Source organism: Arachis hypogaea, chromosome 9 (genome assembly GCF_003086295.3).
Source record: "Arachis hypogaea cultivar Tifrunner chromosome 9, arahy.Tifrunner.gnm2.J5K5, whole genome shotgun sequence".
In the NCBI taxonomy this organism is placed as follows: domain Eukaryota; kingdom Viridiplantae; phylum Streptophyta; class Magnoliopsida; order Fabales; family Fabaceae; genus Arachis; species Arachis hypogaea.
The window spans coordinates 27550035-27574287 of NC_092044.1; the positions used below are offsets into that span (position 1 = coordinate 27550035).

The 24253-nt window shown below is 35.8% G+C and overlaps 1 protein-coding gene across 1 annotated transcript; it reads left to right on the top strand.

Annotated features, from left to right (window-relative positions):
- Positions 1–9511: 9511 nt before the first annotated feature.
- Positions 9512–13651, top strand: LOC112710760 (uncharacterized). Its single transcript, XM_025763162.3, has 5 exons — positions 9512–10086; positions 10340–10398; positions 10525–12186; positions 12300–12441; positions 12910–13651. Exons 1-5 carry the CDS (start codon positions 9972–9974, stop codon positions 13539–13541), a joined length of 2610 nt encoding a protein of 869 aa, XP_025618947.1. The 5' UTR covers positions 9512–9971; the 3' UTR covers positions 13542–13651.
- Positions 13652–24253: the final 10602 nt, after the last annotated feature.

Sequence of the window (24253 nt, forward strand, 5' to 3'; positions counted from 1 at the left end):
TTTTCTTTGAAATCAATCAAAATATATCAATTTCAACATCAAGCCTCCTCAACTCACACATTGAGATTTTACCACAATATACAAAATCACTATCTCATCATTCTAACCCACTTCACCCAAGTGGCTCAAACTCAAATATATTGACATATCATATACTCTTACTCATGCCAATTCTCAACAACACCAATTCCAATAAATCATCATTGTACACAATCAATATCACACTCACCATCAACATGGTTCAACCCACAATTCAACCATAACCAATCATCAAACATATATCACAACATGCATATTTCTCATACATCATACCATCAAGGCATCATTAATCATCATCATATATATGACCACATCATATATCTCAATCATTCAACAACATCAACCATTCAATGCCTATCTTAGGGCCTCTAGCCTAAGTATTTCCTACCACATTACATATTAGATACGGGAAACCGAAACCATACCTTAGCCGATTTCCCAAGCTCAACTGGAGCACTTCCAAATCACTTATCCACAAGCTCTCAAGGCCTCAAAACCTCCAAGAACAGATTTTTCACCACCAAACCCTTTCCAAGCTTTTCAAAATTACCAATCAAGCTCCAATATTCACATATACACAACCTAAGCCACAATCATCATACCCATACACAACATCTCAATACCCAAACATCATAGAACAACAAATTACACTAGGGTTGAGAATCTTACCTCACCCAAGGTCCAAGGAGACAAGATTAACCTTCTCCTTCAAGAGAGTTGGGTCCTATAACATCAAAGAACCCAAAATCTCAACATTTCACCCATGAAACTCGAAAATAAGGGCTGGAATTTCAAACAGCAACACGTGGCTTACCTCAAGATTGATTGTATGGGTTTTGTAGAGCTCTCCGCGGTGAACACGTGGCCGCAAACGGAGCGGCAATCGGAGCTCTAGATCAAAAGTTATGGTGGTTTGAAGATCAAGTGAGAGATAGAAGGTTGAGAGAGTGTTCTTCCCCCATTTCCTCTCTTTTTCAGTGTGTGTGTGTGGCTAATGAGGAGAGAGAGTGCTGAAAACTAGGGTTTTGGTTTAGTTATTTTGGGTCAAGGGCCCACTTTGGGTCCGGTTGGCCCGGTTTGGCCCGTTCGGTCCAATCTTGGTCCGAATTCTATAAAATTGGTACCAAAATTCTCGTCTCAATCTCCTCTACCATATTTAGCCACAAAAATCACATTTTGGGCTTTCTAGAATAAATTCTCATTTATGGGTTAATTAGCCGTTAATTAACCGGGTTTTACAACTTTGAAGAATAGAAGTGCTTAAAGTTTGAATGAGGCCTTTGTGATGATCTGATGAGTTTGATAGTTCCACAGAAAATACGTAACTTTACAGAGTTGGTTAACAAGAGCAAATTAGTGGAAGACTGTGCTAAGAAGGTAGCAACAGTAAGAATAAGTTGCCGAGAATTTCCACCAAAGGAATTTAATCAGTATATGGCTCCACAAGAAAGGAATTTTAAGACGATTGGAGTACCTCTGCATAGGAATCTACAAGTTGGGAATTTTCCTACTCTTCCTAATGGTGAAAATAGTAGACTAATTTAGGACATGGGCAAGCGACCAGAGCCAGCACAGATAAGCCTTATTTGTAATCAATGTGGAAAGAATCATGGTAACCGGCCCTGCCGGATTGTAATAAACATCTGCTATTTTTGCGGTACACCTACGAATATTGCTAAGAACTGTTCAAGGAGGATTGCTCCAGACTCGTCTAGACTACAACAACAAGAACAAGCCGTTGCCATGACTACTGCTAATGTTACGCTTTTCGACTCCTTGACCCAAGGTTAGTACTATGTTAGGATTTAACTTCCAACCGTATTGTATGATTGGGATGCACTGCCTTCTTTTATTTTGTTAACTGTTGCGTGTAAGTTAGGATTAGATCTTTCTAAGTTAGACTAACTAATTCTCCTGTTGTATATGTGGGTTATATCACCTGTATTTTCCATCCATGTCTAAACCAGTTCGTGGTAGTTTTATAGATAGTAAATATTCAACTCTAAGGCACAGATTTTTGGGAGCTACAAGATGGGATGAGAGTGGCTTATCCATAGACAACTAAAATTTTGAGGACAAAACTTTTTTTAGAAGGGTAGAATCTAACAACCTAGTTTTCGGAGATACGAGACTTTTCTAAAGAAACGGAGTTTCTCAAAAATTCAGTAAAGGAAGCACCTCTGCTATATCATCAAGCACCTCAATCTATATCATCATTATGTCATCACTAAGCTAGCACCTCCACTGAGATAAGCTAGACGACACAGTCGCGAAGAACTTAGTTTTTTAGCCGCTTTGGTTAGAAATTTTAGATTCTGGTTTCCGTAGTTTGTCTCAATTTGACGAGCTGGACTTGATTCGTGAGAGAAGAAAAATAATAATAATAATATTATTATTATATTAATATTAGAGATGCTTGAGAAATATTATAATATTATTTGATCTGTTTTACTTAAAAATAGGAGATAAGTTTAACCAAGCTTACAGTCTACTAGTGTAGGTTAACACTAGCACTCTCTGATGACTTTAGCAATACTAATGCCTCATCATATATCTTCTATTCTCATGTTAATTATGCTACTAGTGTCATCTATACTAGTAGCTCAGATATTAACATCTAGATATGTTGTTAAGTGTATCCTCTAATACATCTAGTTTTAGTAATTATACACCTGAGATGTTTTTCAACCACTTCCCTAACTAGCCAATCATAATCAAGCACGTTTTTCGGTCACCCCCAAGACACTCCAAGATACTCATTTTCACCTTGAATTCCCAAAAATAAGAGAGAAAGAAAAGAGGAAAAACTTTGAACACAAAGAACTTCAAATCTTGATTTCTTCCAAACCAAAACTTAAATTAAAATTCCAAACCGATTAAAGTAATCCTCTCTTCTTCCTCTTCAAATTCATGTCACTTATCATGAATCAAAATCAGGGTAGGTGGCTACTCATCCCTCCTCTTTGGTTCGGTTACAAGGAAACCTTCTTAAACTTGTGTTTTTTTATGTTTCTCCATAGATCTCTTGCTTAACTTGACTTGTGAGCCAATAATCTTCCATTTTAACAAGTTTAAGGTGAAGAATCCCTTCCTAACATGTTGATTAAGCTTCGATCAATTGAGGTTTTAAGGATTTAAAGTTGTTGTTGATGTGATTTAGGAGAAAAAAGTGCTCTAGGAACACTATGAAGGATAGCCGAATTAGGAGCAGCAAATCAAGGTAGGATTTGGTGAAATTAATCTTGATTAATTGTGTTTGAGTTATGTGATTGTTGTATGGTTTTGTTATGCTTGAAATTGATTGCTTATATGAGTTATTCTTGGTGAAAGTTTGTTGATATTTTGATGAAATTTGATGATATTCAAGCTATGAAACATGTTCTTGAGTGCAGTTGGAAAAATGAATTCTAGGCCTCAAATTGGTGATGAATTAGTTTTGGAATCAACTGAAAATTACGGGATTTTAGTGGCTGCTAATTTAATTTGAATTATGGTAAAAATTGGTTACCGAAAATATTGGAAAACGGGTCAGATTTGAAGAAAGAATTTGAAGAATTTACGAAGAACACGAAGAGCACTTTGAATATACTCAAGAACACTCAAGAACAGCTCTTTGATTTTATTAGGGGTCAGAGTACAAATATTTTTATGTTTTGGGGAGGAAAGTATAAATGCTAAAGTTTAAGAGGTTAAAGTATAAATATCAAAAGTTAAGGGGTCAAAATATAGTTTAATGAAATTTTGGGTTAAAAATATAATTTTTAAAAATTCATAATAAAATATTACTAAAAATAATTTAATAATAAAATATTAATTATTATTATTATTTTATTAATAATATTATTTTATTTAAAATAATAAAATAATAAAAAAATGCAATTTTTCCTAAAAGGTTTAGGAAGACAACTTTAAACTCAAAATCTCATAATTACCTTCATAAAACACTTAAGGAGTGATAAGAATATGTTACTGAGGAGAAGATAAAAGAAAAAATGCTGAAGAAAAGATAGAAATCGAAGAAATTGTAGGTAAAGCTTTAACGGTAAACATAAATGTCGATTAGAAAAGCGATCTAGGAGCAATATAGTTAGCATTTGATTTGTGTTTAGGGTTAGGTATTATATAAAAAGTTAAACTGGTTCAGCATAGACTTAGTGAACGTATGCTTGGAACAGGTTGATTATTCATGCTGAAACTGAAACCGTTTGCAAAGTAAAAGTCAAAGAGACAAACAAAAAAAGAATAAAGAAGTAGTGAAGTTGAAAATCAGTTAAGAAAGTAAAGAAGAGAAATAGAAAGTGAATGAACATGATTTAGTTAAGAAGTAAAAAGAGACTGTGGGTTCAAATAACATAGTTTGATGGCTCTGCTCTATCCACTGAATTGTGGGTATGTCTCTCAAGTGTGCATGTTCAATCTTTCCAACCATACTGTCACCATCTTGTCTAAAGTGTGCAATTTGTCTATCTTCCTTTTTATCTATATTAATGCCTCCATAATTGACCAATAAATCTAGAAAGCCTGGAAAAGTTGATATAAAAACATTAGGAATTTCATGGTTAGGTGTATGAGAAACTAAGGATTCCGTGGAATTTAATGATACTAATGCACTCTTGTCTAAGCTAGAACTTTCTAGATCTCTCTCATAAGTGTGTTTATTGCTCTCAGTTTCTTTTTCGCTCATTGACTCCTCTCGCTCACTATTCTCCTCTTTTTTCTCAAAACTCTCGCTTTCAATCAAACATGGATTCTTTTCACTCAAACACTCACTCTCTTTCTCAGTTCGTTTCTCTTATATTTTTCAAATTGCTCACATCCCAAGGACCCAGTTGAGAAATTCTGTATTTTTGAATCTTCCAAAGACACATCACCCTCTACAGCATACTCACCAAATTCCTCCATCTCTGGCTTTGAAGAAGAATGAAAGATAGGCGTAGAAAAAATCCTTTTCTTATGGCGATCTATCATTTGTTCCACCTGTTCCATGTCAATGGCCAATTTGACCAAATCGTCCATGGTCACGTAATCCAAACAAAAATTGGTCCATAAGAATTAGCCATGTCCATCAAATATAAAAACTCCTTGTGATACTCCATCACTGATTGTGAACCTTGTTGTAACTTACAAAATTTTCCAAAAAATTCATTGTGGTATGATGATCGCACAACTCGATTCCTCATGTGGTATGATGATGGCACAAACTGGCTCCTCTAGATTTTCTTCATCTTCTCCTAACTGCAAATTGGGCTCTTTCCGTACCGTCTTCTAGATCTTCCTAATTTAGTCCACCATATACGGGGAGCATCAAAAAATTGGCTTGTACTAGTTGAACCTTCTTTTCTCTGAAAGGATGCAATTTACAAAAATCGATTCTACCTTTCTTTCCCATCTGAAATATGCTTCAGGATCATTCCTTCATTTGAATGTAGAGATTTGCAATCGAGAACCCTTTTTCACATATGAGATTCCTTCATCATCACTATCGTAATATGCAATCATTGTTTGCGACTCTTTTTTTTTGGGACTCTAAGGTGAATTTGCAGAAATTAAAGAGAAAAAAAACAAAGAGACTAAACAAGACCCATGGAACAGATGAATAAGAATTTACCTATGACCTGTAACTGATAAGAAAAGAATGGCACCAAGAAGAGGAATTTATTGGTATATAGAGATACAGCAGAAACATAAAAGGATAGATAAATGGAATTTTTCTACTAGACCTCTAAGAAACCTGTTATTAGCAAGATAGGTCACTGGAAGAATTTTTCTACTAGACCTCTAAGAAACTTGTTCTTAGTAACTTAGGTCACCAGAAGGGTTTTCCCTACTAGTCCTTCAACGAACCTATCTTTGACAACCTAGATCAGAGGATGAAAATTGAATCACTTAATCTTCTTCATGCAACAAGCGAAGCAAATCACTCACCTCACTTAATCACACTAAACACGTGCAGAAAGCACTAAGGAAATTTTTATTCATCAAAGTTGTGTAAATTGTCTCACCAAAAGTGTTTAAATAGACCCATAACAAACTAGCTAAAAGATAAGATAAGATAACTAATTTAAATCAGATTTGATTTTATTGGATTAGATCAAATTTGATTTAAATTTTAAAATCCTAAAGATATGATAACTAATTTAAATCAGATTTGAGCTTATTAGATTAGATCAGATTTGATTTAAATTTAAAATCCCTAAAAATACTACTAAGCAAATCAGAAGTAAATCAAATCTTCCAACAAACTCTAACAGCAAATAAATTAAAAATAAATGACTAAAAATTCGAAAATTAATAAAAATTATGCCTCCCATTGAATTTGAAAAGCTTTATTGGGTTTCTTGTTGTTCTGCCTTAACCCAATGGGCCTTATGAATTGTTGTCCTTTCAGCACCACTGTTTTTGAGACGGACTCTTAGTCTTCTTGATGTCCAAGACTAGTATGACACAATTCCTCTAGTATTCAGATCCTTGAAGATGACAAGATTATAATTCCTTCCCTTAGCTCTAAGATGATGAAAATGCCTGATCACGTATCATAATGATTCTTAATAAGTTGTCCGAATCCAAACCTATTTTCTTAAACCACTTTTTGATCATATGGTTGGAATCATTTAAACTTAAAAATTTTAAATCCTAAAGTTCGCAAGGTAAAAACAAATACAATAAAATAAATTAAAAATTCTAAGGAAGTAAAATAGTTTAAAAAATAGTAGATGTATAAGAAAATTAATATTGCATGGCCCATTAAATAGAAAAATAAAAAAAATAATCCTGAAGGTTGAAATAATATTGGGTAATTATATTATTTAAAAATCAATTAATAAAAGTTGTTATTTTGTCACATTTTTTTATGTTAGATGTCAATTTAATAATTAATAAAAAATAATATTATTCAATGTAAAACAGACTAAAAAAATTAACAAAATATTCATAAAGCTTTTTCATTCTACCTTTAATAAGTGTTGCATTTTTTATATGACATATGTTAAATAAATAATATTAAATTAATCAATCTTTTAAATTTATTTATTTTAATTTAGTTATAAACAAATTTGTATGTATTTAAATATCAAATTTGGCACTTTACATAATCAATCATTTAAAAAATTAACATGTTAATATTTTACAAACTATTAATAGATACAGACTTATATCTCAATCGTATCTCAATCGTATAATCAACGCGATATGCTAAACAAATGATATTATAAAAGACAAAATAAATAATTTTTTTTGTAATATAATTTATTTATTTTAGTTTAATTTAAAAATAAATATTCATGTACTTAAAATTTAAATACAATATTTTATATAATTAATAATATAAAAATAAAAAATAATATTATTCCTTATAAAGTAATTTAAAAAAATAAATTAATAAAATATTTATAAAACTTCTTCAATTCATTATTAATAAGTACAAATATGTTTTAAAAAAATGGAGAATACATATAAGTAAAAAAGAAACCAGCTTTTTCTTTAAACTAAATTGATAAGAGAAAAAGATAGCACTATTTTTGTACATAAAAGATTGAGAAAAATTAAGATTTAAAAAAATGATGAAAATATTAAGGGATAAGTATTGCTTTGGTCCTTAACGTCGAGGGTTAGAATCGTAATCGTCCCCAACGTAATTTTTGATTTAGAATCATCTTTAACATTTTTTTTTCGTATTAAAATCGTTCTTTTAACCTTTTCCGAACAAAAATGCCCTCCACCACCACCAGCACCTTTATCTCCACCACCAAAAATAACATCAATGAAATCAACACAAATTCAACAAATCAAGGAATCAGAAATTCAACAAATTCAACACAAATTCAATAAATTTAACAACCAAATCAACACACAACAACAATAAAATCAGAAAACAACAAATCAAAATCAAAATTAAAAGTAGAAGCTGAAGCAGTCACAGAAGTAGAAAAAGCAGAAACTCAAGCAGAAGCAGAAAGTAGAGGCCAAAGCAAGGAACAGAAGTAGAAGCAAAAAGAAGAAGCAGATACAGAAGAAGAATCAGATGTAGAAGCCGAAGCAGAAGAAGAAGTAGAAGAAGAAGCAGATTCAGAAGAAGAAGCAGATGCAAAAGCCGAAGCAGAACCATCGGCGCTTCCCCGACGGCAGCTCGTGGGCGAATCGGTGGCGACGACTCAGCGGCGTGGTCTCCCGATGATCATGCGACGGCAGCGGCGAGCCCTAGCAGCGCCAGCACATCTCCTTTCCCTCTTCTCCTCTCCCCCTTTGCAACCCCTCTCTCCTTTATTCTTTCTTTCGGCGACGGCGGCGGCAGTTCTAAGCTTCGCCGGCTCCCTCCCCCTTCCCCCTTCCCTTTCTCCTTCCCCTTCCCCTTCCCCCTCTTCCTTTCCCCTTTCCCTCCCCTCCCCCCTTCGTGTACCCTTTTCCTTTCCCCCTCCCCCCACGCGTTCTTTCTTTTATTTTTTTTTAAATTTTATAATTTTTTATTAAAGTAGGGGTAGTTTAAGAATAAAATTAAAAATTTTATTAAAAAGAATGATTTTAATACGAAATAAAATATTTGGGACGATTCTAAATAAAAAATTACATGAGCGACGATTTGGATTCTGACCCTAAACGTTAGGGATCAAAACAATACTTATCCCAAATATTAATTGGATAAGTACTGTAACAAAACTAAAATTTGCAACGATAGAGGCGATGCAATCGAACGTGTTAAAGGTAAAAAAAATGACAGTAAGAGAAATATAGCAAAATACATCGAGCCGTCAAAAGAGAAACAACAAATATAGATGAAATTATAAAAAAAGATATATTTTTATGATTATAAAAAAAATTCTAATAAAATAATTAGAATGAATATCTCCTAACATACTCATAGATATAGTCAGAACCATAATATAAATAAAGATTAACATAAAACTAAACAAAATATAATTTAAGTAAATACATTATAATATAATAAGATCTATAAAAAATTATTTATCATTATTAATTAAATATTTATTGATTTTTAATTATTGTTTTCTTCATTTTATATATGGTCCGAAAATTAACTTTTTGACATAGTCAATTATTTAATTTAAGACGTCATAAAAATTTATTTAAATAATTATTATATAGAGAAATGTTTAGAAGATAAGTAAAGAAAATTGAAAAAATGGTAAAAAAAATTAAAAAGGAAGATCGTGAGAATAAAAAATTGAATAGAGATAATGCATGAAATTTTTGTAATTCGACAAAATAATTTTAAATTATGTTAATAAAATTAAAATAAAAAATAAAAAAGTAAATACCAAATTCCATATATTGATATTATATATTATTATAGATGATATATTGTTAATTTGTTATAGATATATATTAAATAATATATGTACAATTTTTCTCTCCTGCGTCAGCACTAGTAATTATTTTTTACTACTTTTGGAATACACTACTCTAAAATATGCTATGCTACGGGCCAATTTAGAGGGTGAATGTGAATCTGAGGATCAGATTAATGGATAAGTAAAACAGTGAACTGTTGTGAAGTGTGAACACTTTTGGTAATGAGTGTTTGCTGTGGTTGTTGAAAACGACACATGAGTCCGTAATTTCCTTCCTTTCACAGAGACAACATTTGAGAAGAAAGAATGATTTTTAGGATTTGCATTTTGTTTTACTGTTTTACTCTTTTGTAAGGAGGAGACTTGAAGAAAAAATGGGGTTCTTCTTCTTCACATGAATGCTGTGTTGTCTGTCTTTATTATTTCTTTTTTTTTCTTTTTCTTTTCTCAGTTCAGAAAAGATGTTGAAAATCTCAAGTTACTGAAACCTTAAATTAATCCATCACCACCGCCATTTTCAGTTGTTCACACACAAAAGCAGTGTTCTTGCCTTCGATTTGAGTTGGTCCCGTTTCTGAGAGAAAAAGGAAAGAAAATAGGGTTTTTTTTTTTTTGTTTATGTAATAAATGCCAATGGAGATGGAGAAAAGACGATTCAAGGGTAGAAGCTTCCTCAGCTTCTTTGATTGGAATAGCAAATCTCAAAAGAAGCTTCTTTTTGACAAACCTAACAACTTACCCGGTAATAATTTTGCATTCTCTCATATGTTTATATATTTTGTTTATTAAATCGTGTTATTTGCTTATAGCTATTTGGGGTTAAACACTGTTAAAGATCTAAAATGGGGAATTAGGGCGTAGCCGTGTAGCCAACATTTTCTAGAAGGAGAAGGCCTTGTAATTGTTCATGCTGTGATCTTGCTTGCATTTTTCCTGCATTGTAATTTCTTCAAAGTGCCCTAATCTAAGCATTTCTACTGCATTATTAACCGTAGAAGTTTCAAATCAAGGAAAGGAAAATGTGGGCAACATGCCACAGGCACAGATGAATAAGGTGTGAATTTGTTCAACTTTTCTCAGTATTCTAGGTTTTTTATTCCTTTTAATTTTGTCTTATAAATTTTCTATATTTTAGAGTTTTTCTTTTCTCTTTTTGGGTTGATTATTGCAATTGTTTCAGATAAAGGTTGGGGATAATGGAGCAAGTCCTGGTAATGTTGCTGCAAGCTGTGATTTTAATTGTGCCCTATCAATTAGTAGCGATGAAGGATGTGAGACTAAAGCCCCAGGGTTAGTAGCTAGACTTATGGGTTTGGATTCATTACCAGCTTCAACAGTCCCTGAGCTCTCCTCGACTTCATTGTACGGATCCAACTCTCTTGGATCTTCTCATTGTCAAGATGGTTCTCTACGTTGCATGGCTGACTCTTGTCCTGTGGACTGCACTATGCCACTTAAGCTGGAGAAGTCTTCTTCAGGGGATATGAAACCAAAGTCTCAGAAAGTTGGAAATCTGCCGGCACTAAGGAGATTTCAGAATGAAACATTGCCTCCAAAGTCAGCTAAACCAATTCCAGTTACTCACAACAAACTTTTGTCTCCTATCAAGAACCCTGGCTATGTTCAACCTAGGAATGTGGCTCAGATAATGGACGCGGCTACTAAGATAATTGAGGCAAGTCCCCTGCAATATGCAAGGAATGGAATGTCTTCAGTTGGGCCTTCTTCTGTTCCCTTAAGAATTCTTGATCTGAAAGAGCAATTGGAAGGTGCACAGTATGAATCCAAGCTTGTCAATCGGCACATTGCTAACCATGTGAATGGTAAGCCTAATGAGAGGAGTAATTTGTATAAAGGCACTCTAACATTCAAACGTTTAGGGGATTCAGAAAAGAACAGTTCTAGTTATTTAGGAAATAAAGGAAAATCTGCTTCAGTTGTGATACCAACCAAAGCCGACGTTCAGAACAGAGATACATCAGCTTTGAAAGGTAAGAAGGGACATATGAACTCGAAAGAAGATAGTAACATAAAACCAAACCAATCATCCCGGAGCCAGAAGAAGCAATTTACAGACCCGACCCGAGCCATTCCGCAGAGAGCTTTCACAGGCCAAAATAGCAATGTGCTTGGGCAGAATAACATAAACCATAAAGGCAAATTGACTTCAAAAAGGGAGTCCAATAAGCCAACAACACGAACTTGGTCTTCAGAAAGCTCTACTGCAGCACGGAAGGCAGCAAATAAGGGTGCTGCTGTAAATGGCAATACTGAGCCCAATAGGTCAAGTACAAGGGTAATTGATTCTCGAAAGGAGTCTACAGTGTCAAAAAGACAGAGTATTTCTGAAAAGAAAAAGTATATTAGTAGGGCTGTTCACAATGATACAAGAGGTACTGAGAATGTAGTTGATAATTTTGAGAACAAGTCCATAAAATGCAATATTACAACTGATAGAAGTACCAACCAGAATGCAGTTAGCATGAGTGAAAGCAAAGATGTGATATCGTTTACATTTACGTCTCCCTTGGGGAGAACCATGCCTGAGTCACAGCCCTCGACTGCACAGGTGACAGAAACAAGCAACAGAGTTCATGCCAATACTCATGCTTGTCATCCTAAGAAGCTATCATCATCTACTCTTGTGATGGACAGTGACACAATAGATGGCGATACTTTAAGTGTCCTTTTGGAGAAAATGCTTCAAGAATTGCCATCTAGGATTAACTCACCGCAATGTACCCTGATCTCAGATGAGTCTTCTTCTGGAAGTTGTAATATTCAGGACAATGGTTGTGCTTCAAGTGATAATCCGGTGCTTACCATGAATCAGCAACTGCAGGTATCTCTTTTATACTAATTAGAACATATATGCAATTTTCAATCATTTTAATCTCTGATCTCTGACGAAATCATATACTTATTTCATTACTTAATCACGATTCACTTTTGCAGACAACAGATCCAATGGAAGAGCCTAGCTGTGGCAGCAGTGAAAGTGGGAATGATATAGGTTGTCAGCATTCAGGAGCTGTTATGCTTTTTGAAAATCCTGCTGCTGTCGAAAGTTACTTGGATTGTGAATATAGTATATTTGGTAAGTTTTTTATTTTTACACCACTGATAAAAATATTTCTTCTAGAATTAAAACCAAGTTTGGCAGAGTGTAGCTTTTATTTTGTATACATTTATATTATATTTTGTAGTAAATTGCAATGTGGCATAAGTTTACAATGAACCTTGATGCTCTTTTTTTTTTTTAAATATAATTTTGTTGGTGGGGGAGCTAATCAGGCTACAATTGGTAATGAAATCTTGCAGATGCTGATGAACTATATTTTACTAGCTGGCCAATAATGCATAATTAGGAGTTTACTATGATTAAAATTTAACTAATGATTTCAAATATCCTTCACCTCTTGCATGTGTGATAATTGTTGTATTGCATTCTGTCATTTGTTCATTTGTATGTCATTCAAATAGCTGTTAAATTTATTTTATTTGTGATTCCTCAGCACATGCTATGAAATGCTAATTCCTGTCTGTATTTGGTCTATCTATATAGGAAGCACGCTTTATCCTTCCATACAAGATGAAGAAGTATCGAATTTTTCTCCGTGGTCTGAGCAAAGCTCCGAGGTCACAGAAGGAAGCACATCCATCAAACAATTTAGTGGAATATCAAACGTGATAGGTTTTAGGAGATCAACAAGGGAGATGGAACTCGAATACATAAAGGACATTCTTAGTGCAGAGCTTATGGCAGAAGAATTTGTAATTGGTGAAACAAATAAGATCATAATGCCAAACCTGTTTGATATATTGGAGATTCAGAATGCTGAGAACTACATAGAGTACTCTAAGCTTGAGAGAAAGGTTTTATTTGACACCGTGAGTGACTGCTTAGAACTAAGATACAGAAAAGCTTTTGTTGGAAGCTGCAAAGCATGGCCTGAATGGGTGGCATCAGTTCAGAGAAAGAACTTGTTGGCAGAAGAATTATTAAAAGAGATAATCAGTCTTAGAAGCATGGAAGAGGTAGTAATGGTGGATGAACTTGTGCATAAGGACATGAGCATTGGATTGGGTAGATGGATTGACTTCGACATTGAAGCCTTTGAAGAGGGTTTAGATGTTGAATTTGGCATAGTGACCAATTTGATTAACGAATTGGTTTATGAGTTGATGATTGTTTAACACCTTGGTGGTGAGTTACATTTGTTTGTCTAACACATTGGTAAACCAGTAACCAAATTGTATCTGCCATAACATTTACAATGAAGTAAAGAATGGATGTCATTCAAATTCATGCCTTTCCACTGGATAGTGATATAGAATTTATGCTGAAACTTTTGGATTTAACTTTGATGTATTGATGTGTATTATGTTCGAAATATGTTCGACAAGCAAATATGACAATTCAGTAAATTGTCCGAGCTATATATTGTAGTGTAAAATATTTTTACACTAATATTACATGCACACATTTACCACTTGCTTTGACGTCAGGCCATCGGCTGTTTTGTCTTGTTTTGGTTTTTTATTTTTTTTCAAACGTCACTGAATTTTGGGCTTTTGTGGTTTCAAATTGGGCCTGATCATATAATTTAATAAAATCTAAAATACTAAATTGGTCATAAAAAAATTATAATTGTTTTGAGAGTTACCTGAAATTAGGTTATATTTGGACTTGAACATGAGGTCTAAACTCCTTTTAAGGCAGTGTCTGACTTGTGCTGGAGTTGAGGTGCCGCTGTCCGAGTTCTTTGTGAAGAGGTGGGGGGTTATACCTGCAAGAGATTCCGATGCTTAAGTTAACTAAGGTTTTAAGTAGATTGGGTTCTAAATATACCTGAGTGTGTTAGTGTATTTATAGTAAAATAGGTAACCACCTTTTAGTGTAGTTCCACCTTTGATGGTGGATAACCGTTTTCTTTTTCTACGAAAGTTGTTGAAATCTCCCTTCTAGACAAGTAGGAGATATTTTAGGAGTTAGTTACTTATTTAACATATTAAGGTTGAACTATTGTTGTCATGCCCGACTTCTATGAGGTCGGATAGAAGTAGATGAGGTCACCCTTATTGGGCTTTTAACCTTTTTTGGCCTGACTTTATTTTGGGTTAGGGTATGAACAGTGCTCTTGTTTGAGCCCGAGCTTTTACGAGGCTGGACTCGAGCATTTGTAGGTTCAGTTTCCCACGTAAGGTATATCGCCTTTGGTAGGTCAGATACTTGACGTAGTTTCAAAAACTTTGAAACGTTGCGTCCCTGTGGGACACAACTTACGTTGTCTTTGTAATTTCCTTGAAAATTGCGCACGTTATTAATGAGGGGAGTGAATTTACCATTTTGCCCATTGTGTCTTATAAATACCCAAATTCTTCTTCTGTCTCCTTTTTCGCTTCTTCTTTCAAAACAATTGGCCATTTCTTCAACTTTTTTTCCATATCCATTCAACTTCCTTTCTTGTATTTTCTCTTGTATTCAATATTTCTTTATCTTGAGGCTTGAAGATTTTACTCGCATGTTGGAGAGGAACGTTCGTGTTTTGCTGTTGTCGTGCACCGCCTCTACCTCGCGCTCTCTTTGATGTTGGTTTTCTTATCCTTTTGGAGCTTCTGTTCTCTGTTTCTTGTGTTCTGGATGATACTTTTTTTTGTTTTTATCGGTATTGACAAACACTTTTGAAAATGGGATTTAGTATTGAAAACTTTTCTTTGACTCTGGTCTTTGTTTGTTACTGTTGCTAATGAATCTGAATGTGGGATCTTTATACTTGTGTTGCCCTCAAATGGTGTCATTTTAGTTATTGAAGATGATGCCATTTTTGTATTGATAACATGATAGTGATTATGGTGTCTACGAGATTCTAAAAACTGTTGTTGTTGTTGACAACTCTACTTTCTTATGATTGTAGTAGCTTCTTTGGTATACCCGACTTGTTGTGACGATTTTTCTGTATTTGTTGTATTTGTAGGTATAGTTTTTTATGTCTCATTCAGTAATTCACAACATGTCCTCTAAAGTACCTTTCGACCTGATTCGGGTAGATATATCTGTGCTTACTCCCGTTCTTGTCATTGATAATGAGTATCATGAGACTCTTTGTAGACATCATAGGTTATGTGAAAATCGGGAGGATGAAAGGAAGTACAAAATTATAGTTTCTGATCCTGAGGAGAGATGATTTGTTTTTCCCGACTTGACAAGTCGGAATGTCACTTTATATACATTTGTGAGTATTTTTTTTTTCACAAAGTTTGGGGTTAGCTGGTGCACAAAAATTACTTCACACTATGTAATTTCGCACAACTAACCAGCAAGTGCACTGGGTCGTCCAAGTAATACCTTACGTGAGTAAGGGTCGAATCCCACGGAGATTATTGGTTTGAAGCAAGCTATGGTTATCTTATTATTCTTAGTCAGGATACCAATTGTGATTATCAGTTGACTTGCAAATGAACAAGGGGACATGTATTACGTAATACGAAATTGGAATCAAAATTGTAATTAATGTTGAAAAATTTGAAATACTTATTATGCAATAATGGAGAATATGTTGGAGTTTTGGAGATGCATTGTCTTCTGAATTCCTGTAACATAGTGCTTCCTCACTTTCAAAAGTGCAAAGTCCCTTCCATGGCAAGCTGTATGTAGGGTGTCGCCGTTGTCAATGGCTACTTCCCATCCTCTCAGTAAAAATGGTCCAAATGCTCTGTCACAGCACGACTAATCATCTGTTGGTTCTCGATCATGTCGGAATAAGATCCATTGATCCTTTTGCGTCTGTCACTACGCCCAACACTCGCGAGTTTGAAGCTCGTCGTAGCCATTCAATCCTTGAATCCTACTCGGAATACCACATACAAGGTTTAGACTTTTCGGATTCTCATGAATGCCGCCATCACTTCTAGCTTATACCACGAAGATTCTGATTAAGGAATCTAAGAGATATTCATTCAATCTAATGTAGAACGGAGGTGGTTGTCAGACACACGTTCATGGATTGAGGAAGGTGATGAGTGTCACGGATCATCACCTTCTTCATAGTGAGGCGCGAATGAACATCTTAGATAGGAACAAGCATGTTTGAATGGAAAACATAAATAATTGCATTAATTCATCGAGGCGCTGCAGAGCTCCTCACCCCCAACAATGGAGTTTAGAGACTCATGCCGTTAAAGAGTATAAAATTCAGATCTAAAAATGTCATGAGATACCAAATAAATCTCTAAAAGCTAAATACTAAACTAGTAACCTAGGTTTACAGAAAATGAGTAAACTAAGATGGATAGTGCAGAAATCCACTTCTGGGGCCCACTTGGTGTGTGCTGGGACTGAGACTTAAGCTTCTCACGTGCCTAGGCCGTTTCTGGAGTTGAACGCCAGGTTGTAACCTGTTTCTGGCGCTGAACTCCAACTTGTAACCTGTTTCTGGCGTTGAACGCCGGACTGCAACATGGAACTGGCGTTGAACTCCAGTTTATGTCGTCTATTTTCGCACAAAGTATTGACTATTATATATTGCCGGAAAGCCCTGGATGTCTACTTTCCAACCCAATTGAGAGCGCGCCAATTGGACTTCTATAGCTCCAAAAATTCTATTCCGAGTGCAGAGAGGTCAGAATCTAACAACATCGGCAGTCCTTTTTCAGCCTAAATTAGATTTTTACTCAGCTCCTTCAATTTCAGCTAGAAAATGCCTGAAACCACAGAAAAACACACACACTCATAGTAAAGTCCAGAAATATGATTTTTGCCTAAAAACTAATAAAAATCTATTAAAAACTAACTAAAACATTCTAAAATCTACATGAAATTACCCCCAAAAAGCGTATAAAATATTCGCTCATCACAACACCAAACTTAAACTGTTGCTTGTCCTCAAAAAACTAGATAAATAAAATAGGATAAAAAGAAATCAAGAAGCAATAATATCTCAGAGTTTTAAGTGAAGCTCAGATTCTAATTAGATGAGCGGGACTAGTAGCTTTTTGCTTCCAAGCAATTTTGGCATCTCACTTTATCATTTGAAATTCAGAATGATTGGCATCCATAGGAACTCAGAATTCAGATAGTATTATTGATTTTCCTAGTTTAGTATGTTGATTCTTGAACACAGCTACTTCATGCGTCTTGGCTGTGGCCCTAAGCACTTTGTTTCCAGTATTACCACCGGATACATAAATGCCACAGACACATAACTGGGTGAACCTTTTCAGATTGTGACTTAGCTTTGCTAAAGTCCCTAATTAGAGGTGTCCAGAGTTCTTAAGCACACTCTTTTGCCTTGGATCACGACTTTAACCACTCAGTCTCAAGCTTTTCACTTGGACCTGCATGCCACAAGCACATGGTTAGGGACAGCTTGATTTAGCCGCTTAAGCCTGGATTTATTTCCATGGGCCCTCCTATCCATTGATGCTCAAAGCCTTGGATCCTTTTTACCCTTGCCTTTTGGTTTTAAGGGCTATTGGCTTTTTCTGCTTCTTTATCCAATGATTCCTTGTAATTTTTTTTTTCACTGCTTTTTCTGGCTTAAAGAATCAATTTCATGATTTTTCAGATTAGCAATAATATTTCTCTTGTTCATCATTCTTTCAGGAGCCAACAATTTTAACATTCATAAAATTCAAGATCAAAAAAATATGCACTGTTCAAGCATTCATTCAGAAGACAAAAAGTATTGCCACCACATATAATTAATTAGAATTTTTCCTTATTAAGAACTCGAAAAATATAAATTGCCTCTTTATTCTAAAAATCTACTATTTTATTCATGTTTGATGATGATGAGAAAAATAAATTATAACTTGATTGAAAATAAAATCAAAATAGATATACTAATTTACCACTACTTATATATAACTTCTAAGGTAAATTCCTATAATAACAACTATCACAGAGTTAAAGCAAAAATTAGAACTCAACAACCTTTATTTTAGGACGTGGATGTTCCTCTAGTCTGTGGGGTGCTTGGTCCTTCAAGAGATAATTTTTGACGCTTCAGTTCCTTTAAGTCATGCCCTTGCTCTTCTTGTTTCCTAAGCAATTTGCAAAGCATGCTATTTTGATTATTTTGTTCTTCCTTTATTTGGTCCATAGCTTCTTGCAACTTGGTAACAGATGCTTCAAGATGCTCCCAGTATTCAAATTGAGGGATTTCTGGGAGGAATTTCTGTGCTCTCCTTTTGATGGGGTCATCCTGCACTTGTTGTTTTTCCATTGATATTTTGGTGATTGGCCGCTCAATTGAGATATATTCAGTTATTCCCATCTTTACTCCAGCATCTTTACGTAGCATAGAGATTAGGCTTGAATAAGCCAATTTGGCGTCTTTAGATTTCTTGTTTGCTATTATGTAAAGTTCGCACGAAATTAACTGATGAACTTCTACTTCTTTTCCCAACATAATGCAGTGAATCATCACTGCTCTTTTACCGTGACTTCAGAACGGTTGCTAGTGGGCAATATAGAACGCCCAATGAAGTCCAGCCAGCCTCTAGCTACTGGTTTGAGATCTTCTCTCTTGAGTTGATTTGGGACACCCGTGGTGCTGGTGGTCCACCTGGCTCCAGGGATGCATATATCCTCTAGAATCTTGTCCAGGCCCTTGTTTGTTCTCATCATTCTCCTATTAAAGGAGTCTGGGTCATCTTTCAGCTGAGGCAGCTTAAAAATCTCCCTGATTTTGTCAGGGTGGATGTGAACAATCTTTTCTCTGACCAAGGTCCGATAGTCATAGAGGGCAGTTCCAGATATTCTCTGCCTGTCTGTTTGCCACAGATTAGCGTAGAACTCCTGAACCATATTCCTTCTCACTTTTGTTTCAGGATTAGCTAGGATTTCCCAGTTCCTGTTTCGAATTTGCTCTTGGATCTCCGGATATTCATCTTCTTTCAGATCGAATTTGACTTCCGGGATCACTGATCTTAGACCCATTATTTTGTAGTAATGGTCTGAATGTTTTTTGGTTAAGAACTTTTCTTGATTCCAAAGTGGTTTTGGAATACTCTCTTTCTTGCCTCTTGGAGTGGGTTGTTTTCCTTTAGGAGCCATGATCTTAGTGGGTATGGTTTAGTGATCACGGATAAACACACCAAACTTAGAGCTTTGCTTGTCCTCAAGCAAAGAAAAGAAAGGAGAGGGATAGAAGGAGAGCTAGTGTCGAATGGTGGATGAGAGGAGGGAGGCCGAATGTGGATTTAAAGGGAGGTGGTGGGTTTTTGAAAATATTGAAGAAAGATAAGATAGAAGATATGATTTATAAAAGATAAATATGATAAGAAAAAGATATAATTTAAAATTAAAAAGTTGTGAATGATATTTGAAAAAGATAAATCTGAATTTTTATTTTGAAAAAGATTTTACAAGATAATTGAGTTTTAAAAAATTTGAAAAAGAGTTGGATTGGATTGGAAAACGATTTGTGTTTATGGATTAAGATACATTTGATATTTTCGAAAAAGGATTTTTAGAAATTAGGATTAAAATTTTTGGAATTAAAGGATGAGAATTTGTAACATGTTTATGCAAGAAATCATGAATTGAAATGTAGAAAATAAAATAAAAGAAAATAAAATAAAAAATGTGAAGTAAAAATGAATTTACCTCCTCTCCACCATCCTGGCGTTAAACGCCCAAACGCTGCATGTTTTGGGCATTTAACGCCCATGTGTAGCTTCTCCTGGGCGTTCAACGCCCAGCTATTGCTTCTTTCTGGCGTTGAACGCCAGGAACTCCTTTGTCACTGGACATTTTTCTGAACGCCCAGGATGCTGTAAATCTGGCATTGAACGCCTAGAAGGTGCTTCTTTCTGGCGTTCAACGCCCAAAACAGCTCTTACTGGTGTTTTCGCACCAGTGAGCTTCCTTTTGCTGTTTTTATCCTTTGAATCCTTCTATAACTTTGTGAACTCAAGCAATTGCTATTTTACCTTGAAGATAATTGACATATACCTGTAAAAATCAATTAATTAACAAATAAACTTTGTAAATGGCTGTGTTGCCTCCCAGCAAGCGCTTCTTTATTGTTTTTAGCTGGACTATTACTGAGCTTTAATCAAGTCTCAGTTTTGAGCAAGAAAAATTGCTTTCAAGATAATGTTTGACTCTCTGTCCATTAACAATAAACCTTTTGTTAGAATCATTATCCTGAAGCTCTACGTATCCATATAGTGACACACTTGTAATCATATATGTTCCTCTCCACCGGGATTTCAATTTTCTGGGGAATAATCTGAGCCTAGAATTAAATAGCAGAACTTTTTGCCCTGGCTCAAAGACTCTGGATGACAGTTTCTTATCATGCCATCCTTTTACTTTCTCCTTGTAAATTTTTGTATTTTCGAAAGCATTGAGTCTGAATTCCTCTAGCTCATTTAACTGGAGCAAACATTTTTCTCCAGCTAACATGGTATCAAGGTTTAGGAACCTGGTTGCCCAGTAGGCCTTATGTTCCAGTTCCACTGGCAAGTGACAGGCTTTTCCATACACAAGCTGGTATGGAGAAGTCCCTATAGGGGTCTTGAATGCTGTTCTGTATGCCCATAGAGCATCATCCAAGCTTCTTGCCCAATCCCTTCTACGGTTAATTACAGTCCGTTCCAGGATTCTTTTAAGTTCTCTATTAGAGACTTTAGCTTGCCCATTTGTCTGTGGATGATATGGAGTGGCTACCCTGTGGCTAACTCCATAACGAACCAAAGCAGAGTAAAGTTGTTTATTGCAGAAATGAGTGCCCCCATCACTGATTAATACTCTAGGGGTACCAAATCTACTGAAGATGTGTTTTTGGAGGAATTTTAGCACTGTCTTAGTGTCATTAGTGGGTGTTGCAATAGCTTTCACCCATTTGGATACATAATCCAATGCCACCAGAATATAAGTGTTTGAGTATGATGGTGGGAAAGGCCCCATGAAGTCAATATCCCATACATCAAACAACTCAATCTCCAAGATCCCTTGTTGAGGCATGGCATAACTGTGAGGCAGATTGCTAGATCTTTGGCAACTGTCACAGTTAAGTACAAACACTCGGGAGTCTTTATAGAGAGTAGGCCAGTAGAAGCCGCATTGGAGGACTCTTGTGGCTGTTCGCTCACTTCCAAAATGTCCTCCATACTGTGATCCATGGCGGTGCCAGAGGATCTTCTGTGCTTCTTCTTTAGGCACACATCTATGGATTACTCCGTCTACACATCTCTTGAAGAGATATGGTTCATCCCAAAGATAGTACTTTGCATCTGTGATCAATTTCTTTGATTGCTGCCTACTGTACTCTTTAGGTATGAACCTCACTGCCTTGTAGTTTGCAATGTCTGCGAACCATGGAACTTCCTGGATGGCAAAGAGTTGCTCATCCGGAAAGTTTTCAGAGATCTCAGTAAGGGGGAGGGACGCCCCTTCTACTGGTTTTATTCGGGACAGGTGATCTGCTACTTGGTTCTCTGTCCCTTTTCTGTCTCTTATTTCTATATCAAACTCTTGTAGAAGCAACACCCATCTGATGAATCTGGGTTTTGAATCCTGCTTTGTGAGTAGATATTTAAGAGCAGCATGGTCAGTGTACACAATTACTTTTGATCCTACTAAATAGGATCTAAACTTGTCAATGACATAAACCACTGCAAGTAGCTCTTTTTCTGTGGTTGTGTAGTTCTTCTGTGTGTCATTTAAAACACGACTGGCATAGTAAATGACGTGCAGAAGCTTGTCATGTCTTTGTCCCAACACTGCACTAATGGCATGGTCACTGGCATCACACATCAGTTCAAAAGGTAATGTCCAGTCTGGTTGGTGCACGAAATTGCAATCACACTTTTTGCAATCCGCACAACTAACCAGCAAGTGCACTGGGTCGTCCAAGTAATACCTTACGTGAGTAAGGGTCGAATCCCACGGAGATTGTTGGATTGAAGCAAGCTATGTTTATTTTATTAATCTTAGTCAGGATACCAATAGGATTCTTTAGCCTCGTATAAAGTAAAAAGGGCATAAAATAAATAGTTGTTACTTTAATAATGGAGAATATGTTGGAGTTTTGGAGATGCTTTGCCCTCTGAATTTCAACTTTTCCTTGAAATCCTTTTCCCACACGCAAGGTTCCTTCCATGGAAAGCTCTATGTAGGGTGTCACCATTGTCAATGGCTACTTCCCATCCTCTCAGTGAAAATGGTCCAAATGCTCTGTTACAGCACGGCTAATCATCTGTCGGTTCTCAATCAGGTTGGAATAGAATCCATTGATTCTTTTGCGTCTGTCACTAACGCCCAGCCTTCTGGAGTTTGAAGCTCGTCACAGTCATTCAATCCCAGAATCCTACTCGGAATACCACAGACAAGGTTTAGACTTTCCGGATTCTCATGAATGCCGCCATCAATCCGGCTTATACCACGAAGATTCTGATTAAGGAATCTAAGAGATACTCATTCAATCTGATGTAGAATGGAGGTGGTTGTCAGGCACACGTTCATGGATTGAGGAAGGTGATGAGTGTCACGGATCATCACCTTCTCCATAATTAAGCGCGAATGAACATCTTAGATAAGAACAAGCGTGTTTGAATGGAAAACAAAAGTAATTGCATTAATTCATCGAGACGCTGCAGAGCTCCTCACCCCCAACAATGGAGTTTAGAGACTCATGCTGCCAAAGAGTGTATAATTCAGATCTGAAAATGTCATGAGGTACAAAGTAATCCTCTAAAAGTTGTTTAAATAGTAAACTAGTAGCCTAGGTTTACAGAAAATAAGTAAACTAAGACAATTGGTGCAGAAATCTACTTCTGGGGCCCACTTGGTGTGTACTGGGGCTGAGACTAAAGCTTCTCACGTGCTTGGGCTGCTTCTGGAGTTGAACGCCAGGTTGTGACATGTTTTGGGCGTTGAACTCCAACTTGTAACCTGTTTCTGGCGCTGGACGCCAGACAGCAGCATGATACTGGCGTTGACCGCCAGTTTACGTCATCTATCTTCGCGCAAAGTATGAACTATTATATATTTCTGGAAAGCACTGGATGTCTACTTTCCAACGCCAGTAAGAGCGCGCCAATCGGACTCCTGTAGCTCCAGAAAATCCATTTCGAGTGCAGGGAGGTCAGGATCCAACAGCATCAGCAGTCCTTTTTCAGCCTAACTCAAATTTTTGCTCAGCTCCCTCAATTTCAGCCAGAAAATACCTGAAATCACAGAAAAACACACAAACTCATAGTAAAGTCCAGAAATATGATTTTTGCCTAAAAACTAATAATATTCTGCTAAAAACTAATTAAAACATACTACAATCTACATGAAATTACCCCCAAAAAGCGTATAAAATATCCGCTCATCACAACACCAAACTTAAACTGTTGCTTGTCCTCAAGCAACTAGATAAATAAAATAGGATGAAAAGAAATTAAGAAGTAATAATATTTCAGAGTTTTTGAGTGGAGCTCAGATTCTTATTAGATGAGCGGGGCTTGTAGCTTTTTGTTTCTGAACAGTTTTTGCATCTCCCTTTATCTTTGAAATTCAGAATGATTGGCATCCATAGAAACTCAGAATTCAGATAGTACTATTGATTCTCCTAGTTTAGTATGTTGATTCTTGAACACAGCTACTTATTGAGTCTTGGCCGTGGCCCTAAGCATTTTGTTTTCCAGTATTACCACCGGATACATAAATGCCACAGACACATAACTAGGTGAACCTTTTTCAGATTGTGACTCAGCTTTGCTAAAGTCCCCAGTTAGAGGTATCCAAAGCTCTTAAGCACACTCTTTTTGCTTTGGATCACGACTTTAACCACTCAGTCTCAAGTTATTCACTTGGACCTGCATGCCACAAGCATATGGTTAGGGACAACTTGATTTAGCCGCTTAGGCCTGGAACTATTTCCTAGGGCCCTCCTATCCACTGATGCTCA

Excerpts from the sequence above, each read along its gene's own strand:
- LOC112710760 (XM_025763162.3), top strand. The coding sequence starts at position 9,972 with ATGCCAATGGAGATGGAGAAAAGACGATTCAAGGGTAGAAGCTTCCTC. Across the intron at positions 12,187-12,299 it reads CCATGAATCAGCAACTGCAG|ACAACAGATCCAATGGAAGA; the intron begins GTATCTCTTTTA and ends TCACTTTTGCAG. Across the intron at positions 12,442-12,909 it reads TTGTGAATATAGTATATTTG|GAAGCACGCTTTATCCTTCC; the intron begins GTAAGTTTTTTA and ends CTATCTATATAG.